Source organism: Petaurus breviceps, unplaced genomic scaffold (assembly GCF_028583685.1).
Source record: "Petaurus breviceps papuanus isolate PSGF00001 unplaced genomic scaffold, PetGlider_PUasm1.0 151, whole genome shotgun sequence".
Classification (NCBI taxonomy): Eukaryota; Metazoa; Chordata; class Mammalia; order Diprotodontia; family Petauridae; genus Petaurus; species Petaurus breviceps.
In genome coordinates, this window is record NW_027185712.1 from 881,959 (window position 1) to 899,734 (window position 17,776).

The 17,776-nt window shown below is 40.1% G+C and overlaps 2 protein-coding genes across 3 annotated transcripts in view; one reads left to right on the forward strand and one right to left on the reverse strand.

The window, feature by feature from the left end:
- HAUS1 (HAUS augmin like complex subunit 1) overlaps positions 1–17,776 on the reverse strand; it is a 251,400-nt gene that overhangs the window by 25,360 nt on the left and 208,264 nt on the right. The gene's annotated exons all lie outside the window — the stretch shown is intronic.
- On the forward strand, positions 3,519–16,177 carry ATP5F1A (ATP synthase F1 subunit alpha). Of its 2 annotated transcripts, XM_069075360.1 has the most exons (12): positions 3,519–3,676; positions 5,428–5,506; positions 7,900–8,069; positions 12,708–12,881; positions 12,966–13,132; positions 13,318–13,466; positions 13,802–13,953; positions 14,079–14,303; positions 14,786–14,893; positions 14,997–15,141; positions 15,666–15,816; positions 15,951–16,177. In XM_069075360.1, the coding sequence occupies exons 1-12, from the start codon at positions 3,617–3,619 to the stop codon at positions 16,030–16,032; spliced, it is 1,662 nt and encodes a 553-aa protein (XP_068931461.1). In that variant the 5' UTR covers positions 3,519–3,616; the 3' UTR covers positions 16,033–16,177. The 2 variants fall into 2 exon arrangements, with proteins under 2 accessions (XP_068931461.1, XP_068931464.1); XM_069075363.1 differs by lacking the exon at positions 14,997–15,141 and having other exon boundaries at positions 15,689–15,816.

Consider the following 17,776-nt stretch of genomic DNA (forward strand, 5'->3'; position numbering starts at 1 on the left):
TCCTAGATTGGGTAAAGCTGGAGTGTTGGTCAATTTAGTTTTCAAACTCTCAAAAGCTTTCACCTGGTGATCTGGGCCCCACTCTAGACGGAATGAGTCAGGGCCTTGAGTAGCAATTAATGGTTGCAGTCCCTTCCAGGCCTTGGGGTTTAATTGGATATAGACCACTCTGGGGGAACACTTTAGGATCTAGGAATCAAAAACAAATGCTGGGATGGCAGAAATAGCTCATCCAGGAATTTCCTGAGAATTGAAGACCTCACCTCTCCACAAATGCACTCTGCCTCTAATGCAGGGCAGACCATTCATCTGCACCAATAAGGAGAGAATTCCATACCAATGGGTTTTGGGATAGGTTTTTTTTTTCTTATACATACATATATACACACATATACATATATGTAATGGTATACTTCTGTGCTATAAGAAATGACAAAGGGGATGGTTTTAGAAAAATCTGAGGAAATTTGTATGAACTGATGCAAAGTGAAAGATCCAGAGAACAATTTAGCAAATCTGATCCACAAAACAGAACCAACCACAATTCCAGAGGATTCAGGATGAAACATTCTATCTACCTCCTCATTGAGCAGGCTTGCACAAAGGCCTGACAAAGGATTTCCTCTACATACAAAGGATGTTTTCCTCCACATTTTTCACTGGTCACCCAAAATCCTTTGGCCTGCCACAAGCAACCAGAGCTATAAGTGGCCGGTAAGCAGCCCACAGGCTGCAGGTTATATAGGCCTGACATAGAGAAATGACAAACTCATAGTGCTGATTGAAACACTTTTTTGGATGTGGCTAATAGGAGTAGTTTGGGTTTTTGCTTGACTATACATATTTGTAATGAGTTTTGTTTTTCTTGCTTTCTCAGTGGGTGAGGAAGGAGAAAGTGGAAGGGAGAAAATTCAAAATTGAAAATAAAATTGAATTTTAAAATGTACTATGAGGAGGTTGAATGTCTTGTTTAAAAGACAAGAAGGAATCTAAGGTCACTAGATTGGAGAGGTAGAAGGGAATAAGGTATAAGAAGAATGGAAAGGTAGGAAGGGGCCTCATTATGAAGGGATTTAAAAGCCAAAAATTTTTATTTTTATCTTTGTGGTAATAGGGAGCCACTAGAGTTTACTGAATGGAGGATGAACTGAAGTAGGTTAAGGTTTGGAGCTGGGAGGCCAGGTAGCCCAGGTCTGAAGTGATAAGGAGCTCTACCAGAGTGGTGATAGTGTAAGAAGGGAGAGGGTATATAGGAAAACTGTTTGGAATGTAGAATCTACAGGACTTGACAGTACATTGGATATGGAAGGTGAGAGAGAGTAGGAAGTCCTAGGATGACACCTAGCTTGTGAGCCTGTATTACTGGAAGGATGTTGTTGTCCTCAGCGGTAACAGGGAAGCTTGCAAGAAGGGAGGGTTTTTGGGAAAAGATAATGAGATGAAGATTTAACTTCATATTATTTGTATTCAGCTGCTTTTTGTTCAGTAAACACTTATTGTGTTTCAAGTCTTTTATCACCAAGAAAGCCCTTTTATCTCATTCTTAGTTTCATTTTGAAAGGTAGTGAAGTATGAGTAAGGTCTAGGAAACTGACCCTCCAGTACAATGCATTCACTGCATACTGTGAGATGGGCTGATTGCCAAATATCTTTTAAAGCTATATACATAGCTTCCTTTGCTTGAACCCTCCCATCTAAAGGAACTTCAAGCAGATTTCTTTTTTCAAGGCTCCAGTCTTCAGATAAGGAGGATGGAGGAGGAAGAGAGAGAGTAACATTAGAACCTTTCCTCTGCTATCACCTTTGCATCTTTTTTGGTGACATGCCATTCAGTTTCCATGAATTGTTTAATTCTCTTTTTGTCAAATCAGCTTTAAGATTTTCATTAAATTACATTAGGTGGCCTAAAATCAGAGAACATAAATAATTTCTAGAGTTAGGGTTCAAGTTAGTGAAATTCATAAAGCATTTATTAAAGGTCCTTTATCAAAGTGCTGAGTTATTGATCATAAAAATATGAAATGTAACACAAGTAAGTATAATGTTTCTTTAAAAGAGCCTTGATTGCAAAGACCAATCATAGATGCAGAGGACCAATGATTAAACACACTTTGCTTCCCTGGGTTTAGAGGTGGTAGACTATAGGTTCAGATTAGCTCATGCTATCTAAGGCAACTGTATGGTTTAACAGATTTTCTCTGTTACGAGGAAGTTTTATTAAGGGTGAGGAAACTTTACTGAAAAAGAATAGTGGCATAACAGCAAAAAGTGTCAATAAAACACTTTTATGCGTCATTTCTACTGTTGAGGGTGCTGATTAGCCTCTGTGATTTGCATTAGCTCCTTTGGTCCAAAAGATTTATTAGCCTGATTGTTCATCTGCCAAGTGAAGGAATTTGGCTGTCATGTAGGAAGTAATGAATGTTATTAAAGTTTTCTGAGCAAAGGGGGATATAGATTTGCATGGTGAAAAGAGCACTGGATTAAGAGTCTAAGAGGTTTGGAAGAAGTTGGGACCAGGTAGGTCAGGTTTGCTGTTCTGTTGTTTCAGTTGTGTCAGACTCCTCATTACCCCATTTAGGATCTTCTTTGCAAACATACTGGAGGGGTTTGCCATTTCCTTCTCCAGTTCATTTGACAGATGAGGAAACTGAGTCAAGCCAGGTGAAGTGACTTGCCCAGTGTCACACAGCTAAGTATCTGAGGTCAGATTTGAAGTCATGAAGACATCTTCCTGACCCTGGACTGGCAGGCCTTCCACTGCGCCACCTAGCTGTAGGATTTAGCAACTAATTGGATCTGTCCAGAGAGGGCGTCAGAAATGACAGGGTACACGGGATTGTATAAAGATTTAGAGCTGGAAAGGACCTTGGAGGTCATCTAAAATCCAGCCACTTTTTTTTTACTAGTGAGGGAACTAAAGCCCAAAGAGGTTGTGACCTGACCAAGGTCACACAGGGGTAGGGCGCAGAAGTGGGCTTGGAACGCAGGTCCTCTGACTCCAAACAATATTCTTTCCACCCTTGCACGCTGCAAGCCTGTCAGTTGTTCACGACCCTTAAGCACACTTCCCGTTCTGTTTGCAATGTTTATAAGAATTCGTTGTCATCACTGTCTCCCCCCTCCCTACTCCCTGGGTGCATGGGGCGGGGGGAGACGCAGCTGAACGCCTCCTCGTGGGCTTCACCGACTTGCTCTGAATAAACCCCACTGCAGGCCCGGGTCAGCGGCTCGGGCTCGGCCCGACCTCAGGTTAGTGTTCTACGCAGCGGCGCCCAAGGTCACCCCCAGCCCGCGTGCGCATCCTGGCCAACGCCCCGCAGAGGTCGCCTGGAAAAACGGAACGGCTATTTTGCGAACCGCTAGGTTGAAGGTGCGGAAGGAAGGAAGATGGACGAAAGATATCGTCATCAGGGGGCGGGAGAGAAAAGATCCTGAAGGACAGAGATAAAATTAGGAGAGGTTGAGGAGACCTGGGGAGAGGGAGGGAGGATCGGGAGGAGCACTTCCGGGTCAGGTGGGCGAGCCGATTTGACCTTCGCCGGCGCTGCCGCCATTTTGTCCCAGTCAGTCCGAGGCAGTGGCTGCACAGGAACCCCGACAAGGAGTTGCAAGGATGCTGTCTGTACGCGTCGCCGCTGCCTTGGCCCGCGCCCTCCCCCGCCAAGCAGGGCTGGTAAGCACCTTGCAGAGCCAGGCGAGGGAGGGAAGGAGGCAGGGATCGGGGCTCCTCCGCTGCAGCAGCTGCAGACTCGGCGCGAGACGAGGCAGGTCGGGCGCCGCCATCTTGCAGCCGTGGCCGGCGGAGCCTGGGGAAGCCCCCGGCCGGGCGGGCATTCGCGGCTTCGGGCCGTCTGAGGACCCGGATGAGTCCTCGGGCAGCGGGAGCTACCTAGGCCCGCGTGAAGGTCAGGCCTCCTCGGGCGCTCAGGAATTGCGCAGCTCTGCATCCGCGCGCCGGGGCTCGTCCTGGGCTCGCCTCCTCTGCAAGGTCAGGCGCCCGGCGCGCTGCTAGGGCTGACCGCAGGCCGGCTCTTCTGGTGGCGGTCGTGGGTCTGAAGGGCAGCGGAGTCCACGTTTGCCCCCTGGCTCGAGCATGCCCGCAGGCTTAGGAACAAGCAGAAGGGATTTCTCACTTTGAGTGTGAGAGTAAGCAGATTTTGGCCGATTCCCTTCCCCCGCCCCATAGGTAATGATATTGCAGGATTAAGGTGCTGCATGGAGCAAGCAGACCTTCCTTGAGGGGTTACATGCAATTTTGCGATTTCACCTGTGTGGCCAGAAATTTTGTTAATTAGCATAATGAAAACTTTGAAAATTTGATGTGTTTTTTTTTTTAATTGCAAGGTGTTGGAGGTGGGTAGGGACTACCCTGGTGTAGTGATAAGGGCTGGGAATTTATTGTTGGGACATAAATTCAAATCCCAGTTGTGTCATTTAGTACTTGTGTGACCTTGAGCAAGTCACTTAACTGTTCATCTGTAAAATACGAGGAAATTGGATTAGATCCTTTAAGCCCTTTTAAACCATAAATCTGATAATTCGTGGTCTTGGAGAGTGAGTTTTCTTTGCTATGACACTGAAAAGGACTTCTAAAGGTCATTATGGTTCAGTCCCCTGAAGTTTATCAATTAAATTCCTTCCTTAGAAGTAGGAAATAACTGAGTTTAGACTTTTCCCGGAAGAGGAAACTGCTACCTTCATTTATGCAATATTATTTGACTGGAAGGATGGGCAATTCTTTTGAACTGCTGCCCCATACATGTTCTAACTTACCTTCTCTGTTTGATCACCATTTTAGGTGATAACACCTAACATATCACCAAACAGTATTATGATATTGTTTTCATTTCACAAAAGAGAAATATAGGGGCAGCTAGTGGCTCAGTGAATGGAGCACCGGCCCTGGAGTCAAAAGGACCTGAGTTCAAATGCCGCCTCAGACACTTGACACGCTTATTAGCCATGTGACTTTGGGCAAATCATTTAACCCCAACTGCCCTCCAAAAAAAAAAAAAAATAGAAATACATGTGGTCACAGAGCTAATAAGTGTTGAATGCAGGGTTTGGAACCCTGATCTTCCTGACTCCCAGGTCCAGCACCTTCTCCATGACACTAGGCTGACAAGAAAATCTGTGAAGTACCTATCTTTGTTCCTTTTATGGAGCAAAATAGAATTTGGTGATTAGTCTTTCTGGGCAATAAATCCCACTAGTGATTTCATTGTAACATGAGAAAGATAAATTGAGATTTGTCTTTACCTTTTATTAAATACAAAATAAGTCTGTTCAAATGATGTTAACATCCAAATGAGACTGGAGATATGCACATGCACTGAAGTATTGGCTACCTTTAAATTAAGGCAAATATTGATACTTAACGCATCTTTTCATGGAAATGAAATTATTGTTTTCTTTTGGGCCCAGGTGTCTCGAAATGCCTTGGGGGCGGCCTTTGTTGCAACCAGGAATCTCCGTTCCTCTAACAGCTGCCTTCAGAAGTCTGGTATGTTCAAATTTATATTCTTATGGCCAGTATAAAGACTATCTTAAAACCATTTCAGGAAAGATAAGCATTGATTTAATTTGAGAGGTTTTTAAAAAATCTATTTTGTTGAGCATTTTTTGAGAAAGCTGTGTTCTAGGCTGCTTTATTGTCTCATTTCCATGCCTTTGCACAATTTTCTCCCCATGATTGCAATTTATTTTTTCCTCACCTCCTCTTACTACAATATCTGGCTTTCTTTAGAGCCCAACTTAACTGCCACCTTCTATAAATAGAGACCTTTTTTGATTTCCCCCTCCCAGAAACCCACAAAATTTTTCTTATATTTGTTTTGTATATACATTTAAGTATTTGTTGATTGCCCTGGATTAAATGTAAGTCTCTGAAAGTAGGAATTGGTTCATTTTTGGTACATAGTAGGTATTTAATAAATATTTGTTTGATTTTTGACTGATTGTTATCTCCCCTCTGGCCCTTTAAAAAAATTTAGCAGAGGTTTCATAAATGGTCGAATGCATCAGAAAAGGTAGTACTTGAATTTTGCAGTTGGTTTTTAACCTTTTGTATCCCGTGTGCTTAACATAGTGCCTGACACTTAGTAATAGCTTAATATGTGCTTATTGACTGACTATTGCATTACCTTGTTAAAATTTTAAAATTTTGAATCAAATTAGTACCATATTTTTACCACGTGGTAAAAAACTGATAACTAATAGGTTTTTTGATTACTTTGTCACAACTACCCTGTAAAGTAGTAGAAGAGTTTGTTTTTATTTTATTGGTGAGGTAACATGCATGGGTAATGTCTTCCTCAAGGTGGCATGAGTCAGGGCTTCTTAAATTCAAGACCCCATCAGTATTTCTTAAACTTAAACCCCCAACATGGGATCACAACCCAAACTTTAAGAAGCATTGGATGATGATTTAGATGTTAATTCAGTTTGTGATTTTTCTAATTTGCTAATTGAGCCTTCTGATTACTGCTGCAACTGGCTTATATTCTAAGTTAATGCAAGCTTCTTTGATTTGTATATTTCATGGTATTCTTCTTGGATTCTAATATAATCTGACTTCTGTGATATTCTACCATTTGACATTCCCTTGGGATTTCGGGCTTCTCTAATGCAATGAAGTATTTCGGTTTTAGAAATGTAGGATCACAGAACTGAACTCTTTGTTTTACAGATAACAGTACTCTTTGTTTTACAGATAAAATTGAGACCTAGAGAATTTAAGGAACTTACCTAAACAAAGGTCAATGATATAGGTAGCTAATGAAAGTCTTCCTGTTAGAATGACAAAAATAATCTTTTTATGTAGACTGAGCATAAGTCTTAAGCTAGGAACTAGCATGACTTTAATACATATATTGTGCCAAAAGAATAAGAAAATAAAAGGAACTTGAAAGATCAACTAGTTTGCTTTATGAGACTTCATACTTATAGAGTTGTCACCATTGAGGATCTATTTGTGTATAATGATTCATTGTTAGTCTTTTTAATAAATCTAAATTGTAAATGCTGCAGCTTTAACTAACAGTAATATCTAGCACTTTATTCTAACATATTTCCTCTCATTTGAGCCTTACTGACTTGTTTTTTTTGGAGGTGGCAGGCAGCCTTCTGTGTAATAATTTTAAATAAGTGTAAATTCTTAATCAGTTCTTTAACTAAATGATTTAATTTGGCTTTCAAAGCTTATTTTCAGTCACTTCTATGGAGAAGTGTGTAGAAGTTTTGGAAAGGGGGCAGGTAGGTGGCAAAATGAATAGAGCACGAGCCCTGGAGTCAGGAGGATCTGAGTTCAAATTTGATCTCAGACACTTAACACTCACTTACTAGCTGTGTGAACTTGGGCAAGTCATTTAACCCCGATTACCCTGCCTTCCCCCCTCCAAAAAATACCCCAAAAAAGTTTTGGAAAGGTGGCATCATTTGTATAAAAATGGCATTTGAAAACAGTTAAACCATTAAACCATATGTTGCTTCTACCATGTTTTTCTAATTCTATTCTGATTGGTGAACTGAGAACACAATTTCTGGCAAAATTTAACTTTGTGCTTCCACTAAAGATGTTGATTCCCATAATAACCAAGCATACAAAGAAGAGAAGAAGGAAAGTATATTTAATTTCTTGAAGGACTGTTTGATTTTCTTGTTTCTTCACTTGATATACATTGACTTTGTTCTCAGTGTTGATCCAGGTCATTCTAAACTGAAGCTTATTTTCGTAGTTGACATGCTACTTGTTGAATGGAGATTTTATCTTTTAGATTTAGGTGTATGTCTTGAATATTGTCATGTGTATACATTAAATGAATTTCATATAGTGCAAGTATTTTCCTATTAAGAAGCCAAAAATGAATGTGTAATGTTATTGTACTTTCTCAATAGGTACTGCCGAGGTGTCCTCTATTCTGGAAGAACGTATTTTGGGAGCTGATACCTCTGTTGACCTTGAAGAAACTGGGCGAGTCCTGTCTATTGGTGATGGTATTGCTCGTGTTCATGGGCTAAGAAATGTTCAGGCAGAAGAAATGGTGGAATTTTCTTCAGGCCTTAAGGTAATTTACTTTTCTTTGTAGCAGTATGCTGTGTTTTCAAGTACTTAGTTATCACTTCATAACTCTGCCAGGATACTTTATAGCAGAGGTGTCAGACCAGATTAAAATGTAATTGGGAATGTTTAACAAAAAAATAAAAATTTAGTAAAACAAACATAATGTTAATTTGTGGCTTTCTAAGTTAATATGTGGCAGTAGGGATTAATTTCTATTTGAGTTGGACATGACTACCTTAGAGAAGACCTGCCCAACTTGTAAACTACTTTCAGCAGCAGATAGGTTAGATTAGAGAAAAGCTGATGATGGTTGGTTTCTATAGGTCATGTGACAAACAAGATAGTATGCCCATATTGTGCAGGCCTGCCTTAGAGGGGAGGGCACTTCTGTTGGGGGCACTGTGGAGGAATTCCAGGCTTGTGATTTCATATTATGGGAAACTTTCTGTGTCAAAACTCCTTTCATCAATGTAGGCAACTCTTCCTCTAACTTACAGTTTCAAGACATTGAGGAATTAAGCTCTTGTTCATGGTCACAGTGGCTATTTTATTAAGTATCTTTTTAGGCTGCTGGGGGTTTGAGGTTTTGTTTTTTCTTTTTACCATCATCCATTGTATGAAATATAAAGTAAATGTCAAAGCCCATTAAATGAATTGTAGCTGGAATATACCTAAGAAGTCACTAATTTCTGACTCAGAAATTCAATATATACAAGTCCCATCCTAATTGCAAATGGTTTTGATTTATTCTAGTTACTGATAGCTTTTAGAGTCTAGATGAACTTTGTTAAAAATATCAACAAAAGTTATTTCTGTGGGTTGTTTTGGTTCCCTTTTTATTTGATATCATACTTTTACTATTATTCAGATATACTTGAAGTTTATGGGTAAGTTAAAATATTTGTTCTCAGTCATGCACTTGAGACTAGAATGTTAAAGCATCATTATTTCCTAAGTTGGGTTCCCCTGGACTGGGACAATATGGTATTTTGGAAATAGCAGCTATCAGAAGTGTAGGATAAGGAAAGGGTGACCCTGTGGTAGGTGTCTAGTTTGAGACAAGAACAGGAATTATTTCAATATAGACTTTTTATAAAATTGTATTCATCTTTACTGTTATGCCCAAGGTTTGCCTTATGTTCTAGTTATGTCTAGTATAATCTTTTCTGTTCTGAAAGTGATTGAGGAGCCAATCCATTCACTCTATTAGATGGTAACAGTGAATTAGGGCTTAGTTAGTACTTAGAGAATTCAGCTGTTAATTACTTTTTTCCTCTTAGCTTGAGAATTCTAGTTTCCTGTAATAAAATTACTAAATTCAAGGTCTGTCAAAAAATTGCATAAAATACTGTGATGGAGTTTTCATTAGCTGAGGTATTCCTCAGTTGACTACAAACTCAAGCCTCTACAAAGATTTTTTTTCTACTACCTTTAAAAAAAATTCCCTGGTTACCTCGATAGAAAATAACAGGCATGCAGACATGCCGGTAGTCACATATTCATATCACCTATGAATGGATTGTATTATTTCTCCTTGGATTCTTTTAGGATAAATTATTTTATTTTGCATAATCAATCTACAAATTGTTTTTTTTTTTTTTAATTTTTTTTAAATGCTTTATTAACTTCTGATTTACATCGTTCGTTTCCGCCAGATTTTGAGTTACAAATTTTCTCCCCGTTTTTCCCCCACCCATCCCCCCAAAACAGCAGTCCCACAGGATATCCCCACCTCTGATCTGCTCTCTCCCATATTTTCTCCCATACCCGTTTCAACTTTTCCAGTAGGGCATGGTGGATCTCTATATTTCCCAATTACATGTGAAACAATATTGATAATAGTATGTATATATTTAAACATTTGATTTTAAAACTTTGAATTCCAGATTCATTCCCTTCCTCCCTTATCACCCACCCTTACTGGGGAGATAAGCAGTTCAGTATAGGTTGTACATGTGTGGCTAATGCAAAACAATAACATAGCAGATATATTGTAAAAGACTGACTATATTTCCCTCCCTCCTATCCCACATCCCACTTGTTCTATTCTCTACTTTGATCCTGTCCCTTTTCAAAAGTGGGTGCTTCCAACTTCCCTCCCCCCCAGCCTGCCCTCCCTTCCATCATCCCCCCTCACATCCTCCCCCCCCCATTCTCCTGGAGGGTGAGATCCCCTATTTAGTGTGTATTTCCCTCTCTCCTCAAGCCAGATTCAATAGGAATAAGGTTGACCCATTCCCTTTTGCCTTCCTATTCTTCCCCTCCATTGTAACCATTTTCCCTTGCCTCTTCTGTATGAGATAGTTGCCCCACTCTGTCTCTCCCCATCTCCTCTCATTATATCCCTCTCACCTCTTAATTTCACCTTTTAAGTATCATCCCTTCCTGTTAAATTGGTCCCGTGCCCTCTATCTATGTATACCTGTAAACATATATACACACATTCACATATGTATTCATATGCCTGCATACCCTCATATAAAGACATATATATATAATATATATATATTTCTAATCCCTTCAACTACTGAGAAAAGTTTCATAAGTTACAATTATTGTTTTTCCATGTAGGAATGTTAATAGTTCAACTTTGGCCAAGTGGCTCAGCAAGCAAGAGCACCGGCCTCAGTGCCGGGACGACCCGGATCAAATCCGGGCCCAGACACCCAGCACCACACCCAGAAACAACTGGCCGTGCAACCCCGAGCAAGCCACTCAACCCCAATTGCTTAAAAAAAAAATAGTTCAACTTTGATAAGTTCCTTATGATTTCTTTTCCCTGTTTACCTTCTCATGCTTCTCTTGCTTCTTGTATCTGAATGTCAAATTTTCTATTCAGCTCTGGTTTTTTCAGCAAGAATGCTTGAAAGTCCTCTATTCCACTGAATGACCATATTTTCCCCTGAAACAGGATACTCAGTTTTGCTGGGTAGGTGACTCTTGGTTTTAATCCCAGCTCCCTTGACCTCCGGAATATCACATTCCAGGCCCTTCGATCCCTCAGTGTAGAAGCTGCCAGATCCTGGGTTATCCTGATTGTGTTTCCACAATATTCAAATTGTTTCTTCCTGGCTGCTTGTAATATTCTCTCCTTAATCTGGGAATTCTGGAACCTGGCTATAATATTCCTAGGAGTTTTCTTTTTGGGATCTTTTTCAGGAGGTGATCGGTGGATTCTTTCAACCTCTATTTTGCCCTCTCGTTCTAAAACATCAAGGCAGTTTTCTTTGAGAACTTCCTGGAGGATGCTTTCCAGGCTCTTACTTTGGTCATGGCTCTCAGGCAGTCCAATAATTTTTAAATTATCTCTCCTGGATCTATTTTCCAGGTCAATGGTTTTTGCCATGAGATATTTCACATTGCCTTCTATTCTTTCATTTGTTTGGATCTGTTTGACAGCATCTTGATTTCTCATAAAGTCATTAGCTTCCATTTGCTCCAATCTAATTCTGAAGCAATGATTCTCCTCAGTGAGCTTTTGAGATTCTTTTTCCATCTGGCAAATTTGACTTTTTAAGGCATTCTTCTCCTCCTTGCCTTTTTGAGCCTCCTTTGCCATTTGAGTCAGTCTGTTTTTTAAGGTATTATTTTCTTCAGTCAGGCTGTTGACTCTCATTTCATAATTTTCTTGCATTGTTCTCATTTCTCTTCCCAATTTTTCCTCCACTTCTCTTATCTGCTTCTTAAGATCCTCTATGGCCTGTAACCAGCTTGTATTTTCCTTTGAAGCTTTTGGTGCAGGAGTTCTGACTTCACTGATTTCCTCCTGTTCCATGCCTTGCTCCTTCTCATCCCCAAAATAGGAGTGTAATGTTGGAATCTTCTGTCTGCTTTGTTTCTTTTGCCTGCTCATTTTGCCACTCAATGATTTGACTTTTGGGCTTTTTGCCACAGTAGGACTCTGCCACCAGACAGGGGAGTTTTCGTCCCAAACACTGGGGTTTTCTCAGCTGCCGGAGGTATTAGATGGGTGCCCTCTCTGAGGTCTCCACACGCTCTGGCAAGCTGGACACACACCCCAGGACCTCCACCCTAGACTGCAATCCAGATCCAAGCAGGTTAAAGCAAGAGCGATGACCCCTCAGACTGGTGCTTGGTCCCCCTACACTCTGCAGGCCAGGAGCTGAAGCCGCCAAGTGGCGCTGGCAGGCTGTGCTGGCGTCTCAGCGGTTTCTCGCCCCGGGGGTAAAAGCCACGCACTCCCACTTACTGGGTCCCAAAGTCCAGAATGCACTGGCCTCTCACCTTGTCCTTCGCATCTATGTGTTGATAAATCTGGAAACGGCCACAGCTGCTGCTGATCTGGAGTCCCTCTGGCTGGCGGCTGGTCAGGCCCGCCCTGGGGCTAAAGCCTCAGCGTGGGGCTGGGCTCGGCTCCCAGAGCGCTGCGGCCTGCCGGGCTGTTCTCAGCGGGAGGTTAGCTTCTCTGTGTCATTATGTGGGTTCTGCAGCTCCAAAGTTTGTTTAGAGTCCCCTTTTTACATGGATTGGGGAGGGTGGAAGCCGGAGCTGCGGGAGGGTCGTGCTTCTACTCCGCCATCTTGGCTCCACCCCCCCAATCTACAAATTGTTGTGGGTTAAGGAGTACTTTTTAAAATCCCTAAAGTATTTATTGGACTTTCAGTTATGCTATTTCTTTTAGGGTATGTCTCTGAACTTGGAACCTGACAATGTTGGTGTTGTCGTGTTTGGTAATGACAAACTGATTAAAGAAGGAGATATTGTGAAGAGAACAGGAGCCATTGTGGATGTTCCTGTTGGTGAGGAGCTATTGGGCCGTGTTGTAGATGCCTTGGGCAATGCCATTGATGGAAAGGTAGGTACAGAATTAATTTTAAAGGACTGGGTTGGTGGGAAAGATGTCAGAGTAATGCTTAGTAATAACTCTTTTCTCTTAAAGGGTCCAATTGGTTCCAAAACTCGTCGAAGAGTTGGTCTGAAGGCCCCTGGAATCATTCCCAGAATTTCTGTGCGTGAGCCCATGCAGACTGGCATTAAGGCTGTGGATAGCTTGGTACCAATTGGCCGTGGTCAGCGTGAGCTGATTATTGGTGACAGACAGACTGGGTAAAGATTCGATGATATGTTAAATATTACTGTTTTCTTCTCCAAAAGGAGAAGATTCCTTATATAATTCAACTTTAAAAGAATTCTGGAAGTAGAGAATTTTAATAGATGTATTCATGTTTTAATCAGTTGGTGGCTAGTAGAAAGTAGACCTTTTCTGACTGTTTAACTTAAATCTGTTTCAGCAAAACATCGATTGCTATTGATACAATCATTAATCAGAAACGCTTTAATGATGGAACTGATGAAAAGAAGAAATTGTACTGTATTTATGTTGCCATTGGTCAGAAGAGATCCACTGTTGCTCAGCTGGTGAAGAGGCTTACAGATGCAGGTATTAATGGACATCAATGCTGAACACTTTTGTTTAATATTACTAAAAATTGCAGTTAATATTTATTTGTGGGTTTTTTTTTAATTGTTCAGAGATGACTAAGGGAAGTTTTAATTATCCTCTAAAAGAGAAGTAACCATTTCTACTAAGCTACTAGAAGCACTTGATCTTAGTTTTACTTAAGATATTATAAAATAAATTCTTTGACATTTAATTTGACAAATTCCGAGTTACAGATCTCTTAAAGTTGATGTCTTCTGGTTATTTTCACAATTTGGGGGACATGGTTTTTAAACTATAATGATTTGAAATATGAAACTACTTTTTCTCTTCAGATGCCATGAAATACACCATTGTGGTTTCAGCCACTGCATCTGATGCTGCCCCACTTCAGTACTTGGCTCCTTATTCTGGCTGCTCCATGGGAGAATATTTCCGAGATAATGGCAAACATGCTCTAATTATCTATGATGACTTGTCCAAACAGGTTGAGTGAATTTAAGTTCTAAACTGGGGGATATTGAAAGGGTGGTGTTAAATATTTGCTAATTTTTTAACCTGATTTCAAAGAACATATCAGTCTTTTTAAACACTATTTTCTATGTATACTAGGCTGTTGCCTACCGCCAGATGTCTCTGTTGCTTCGTCGCCCCCCTGGTCGTGAGGCTTATCCTGGTGATGTGTTCTACCTGCACTCCCGTCTGCTGGAGAGAGCAGCCAAAATGAATGACACTTTTGGAGGTGGCTCTTTGACTGCCCTTCCAGTCATTGAAACACAAGCTGGTGATGTGTCAGCTTACATTCCAACAAATGTTATCTCCATCACTGATGGACAGGTATTTGTTAACCACAGTAAATAGTTTGATAGAAAATAGTTGATTCTAAGCCAGTAATTCTCATGTTTTAAAAAAGGTCTTTATTATAGGCTAGTGTTTGTTGTCTTTTCCACCTTTCTGTTAGTATATTGTGATTTTTGCCTTTTTTGTAGGGAGGAGGAATATATTGTGATTTTTGTCTGGGTAGTAGGTTATAAGATAGGGAAAGAAACTGTCCCACCCAGCCTCCTTATTGTATATGAGGAAACAAATTCAAGAGGTTGTCATGACCCAGATGATAGTATGGTGGAAAGAGGTCTGACTCTGATGCTTATTCCTGTGTGACCTTGAGCATATCTTCTTAATGATTCTGGCTCTATGATCTGAGAGATCCTAAGACCTTTTAGAAATACCCAGTTTTAAGTTTTTAAAGGTTAAATTCTCAAAACACTTAAGTTTTTTGTTATTTGTCATGAGAGATAATTTAATCTTTCTCATTATAGATTTTCTTGGAAACAGAATTGTTCTACAAAGGTATCCGCCCTGCCATTAATGTTGGTCTGTCTGTGTCCCGGGTTGGATCAGCTGCTCAAACCAGGGCCATGAAGCAGGTAATTAGATGTCACACTTGTAAAGTTAACAAGGTATAAAAATGTTTAAATTAGTAACTGTGAATAAAGAATTCAGTACCCATGTTTATCTTCTGCACTCTAGGTGGCAGGTACCATGAAGTTGGAGTTGGCTCAGTATCGTGAAGTGGCAGCTTTTGCTCAGTTTGGTTCTGATCTAGATGCTGCTACTCAGCAACTGCTGAGTCGTGGTGTGCGTCTGACTGAGTTGCTGAAACAAGGACAGTATTGTGAGTTGTGCCTCTTGTTTTTGTTGTCACTTAGATTAGGATCTAAGAGCCAGTAGAGGCCAGAGTAGTTGTCTTATCCATGCACTTAATTTTTTACAGAGGATAAAACTGAGGCCCAGAGAGGTTAAGTAACTTACTCAAGGACAAACAGGTTGTAGCAGTTAAACCCAGATTTCAATCCCAAATCTAGGCCTTTTACTAATATGCCATATTTATTTGATTTAAACACATAACAGTCTAATAGTTAAAGAAAAGTAGCTTATTGCAATGTGTCAGATTATAAATAATCTTATAAATTAGCTCATGGATCCAATGGTGATTTTCATGGGTTACTTGTGATAAAAGCTTAATTTTCAGAAAGGAAATCAAGTGTTAGTAGAGGCTTTCAGGTAGTTGGAAAAAGAATAGGTGATAGTAATACATGTAAGACTACTTTATAACCAAAGACAGCAAAGAATTTCCTAGGTTTTGGCAGTGATGTGGTATCTGGAGTCCAAATAGCCAGGTGTTGAATTTCTTTTTAGCTCCCATGGCAATTGAAGAACAGGTGGCAGTCATCTATGCTGGTGTACGAGGGTATCTGGACAAACTGGAGCCCAGCAAAATCACCAAGTTTGAGAGTGCTTTCTTAGCTCATGTCATCAGCCAACACCAGTCCCTCTTGGGTAATATCAGGTATGGGAAAATGACAATTCTTTTGACAAGAGGAGAAAGTTTTTATAATTTATTTTTCTTTTTTGTAATAAAATGGAGAAGTTTTATCTAGGTTGAAAATTACAATGGTGTTTTTTGTTTTGTTTTGTATACAGGACTGATGGAAAGATCTCAGAACAGTCAGATGCAAAGCTGAAGGAAATTGTCACAAACTTCTTGGCTGGATTTGAACCTTAAACTCCCATGGATTTTATCATATGCCAGTTTGGTTTTGTCGATGTTTCTTCTAGTGATTCAGTTCCATTCATTATCGGACTTTAATAATGCACTCTTGCGCCTAATGTACAGAAATTCCATTATGAATAAAAGGGTTCCATGTTAATGTCTTCTTGTTGTCATTGAAGAGAATGAACCTATTTGCCTGATTTAAACTACAATTAGAATTTTTGGAACTGGTTTTTAATATGGCTTCATATTTTGTAATGGAAGCTAAATTGGGTTCTGGTTAGTAGGGTAATTGGGGGACAGGATTGTAAAGATCATCTGGTCCTGAGGTTCTTAACCTCTTAAAGTTTTTTTTCTTTTAATTATCCCCATTTTTTAAAATTAAATTTTATGATTATTTTTTGGTTTATGTCATTCATTTCCACAAGATTTTGGGTTACAAATTTTCTCCCTGTCTTACCCCTACCCAGCACCCCAAAACAGCGATCCCACTGTATACCCCCTCCCCCAATTTGCTATCTTCTATATCCTCCCCCATACCCTAGTAGGTCAAGGTGGATCTCTATACTCCAGTGCCTGTATATCTTATTTCCCAGTTGTATGTAAAAAATAATAAAACTAATATATTTTAAACATTTGATTTTAAAACTTTGAATCCCAGATTCTTTCCCTTCCTATTTTGTCACCTACCCTTAGTGGGAAGATAGGCAATTCAATATAGGTTGTACTTGTGTAGTTATGCAAAACATTTCCATAGTGGACATATTGTGAAAGACTGACTATATTTCCCTCCATCCTATCCCACCCCCCACTTGTTCTATTCTCTACTTTGACCCTGTCCCTTTCCAAAAGTGTATGCTTCTAACTTCCCTCCCCCCCAATCTGCCCTCCCTTCTATCATCCCCCCTCTCATCCCTTTCCCCCTTACTCTTCTGTAGGGTGAGATACCATATTTAGTGTGTATGTCATTCCCTCCTTAAGCCAAATTCAATGATAGTAAGGTTGACCCATTCCCTTTTGCCTTCCTGTTCTTCCCCTCCATTGTAACAGTTTTCCTTTGCCTCTTCTATATGAGATAATTTACCCCATTCTGTCTCCCTATCTCCTCTCATTATATTCCTCTCTCACTTCTCAATTCTATTCAATTGGTCCTGTGCCCTCTATGTATACCTGTGCACATATATACACACACTCACATATGTATTTATATGCCCATATACCCTCCTATATAGATACATATGTATGCATACATACATATACACACACACATTTATAGTCCCTTCAACTATTCTCATACTGAGAAAAGTATAAGTTGCAATTACTGTTTTTCTATGTAGAAATGTAAATAGTTTGATAAGTTCCTTATGATTTCTTTTCCCTGTTTAGCTTCTCATGCTTCTTGTATCTCAATGTCAAATTTTCTGCTCAACTCTGGTGTTTTCATCAAGAATGCTTGAAAGTCCTTTATTTCATTGAATTATCATATTTCCCCCTGAAACATGATACTCAGTTTTGCTGGGTAGGTGATTCTTGGTTTTAATGCCAGCTCCTTTGATGTGCAGAATATCATATTCCAAGCCCTTAAGTCCCTCAGTGTAGAAGCTGCCAGATCCTGTGTTATCCTGATTGTGTTTCCACAATATTCAAATTGTTTCTTCTTGGCTGCTTGTAATATTTTCTCCTTGATCTGGGAACTCTGGAACCTGGCTATAATATTCCTAGGAATTTTCTTTTTGGGATCTTTTTGAAGAGGTGA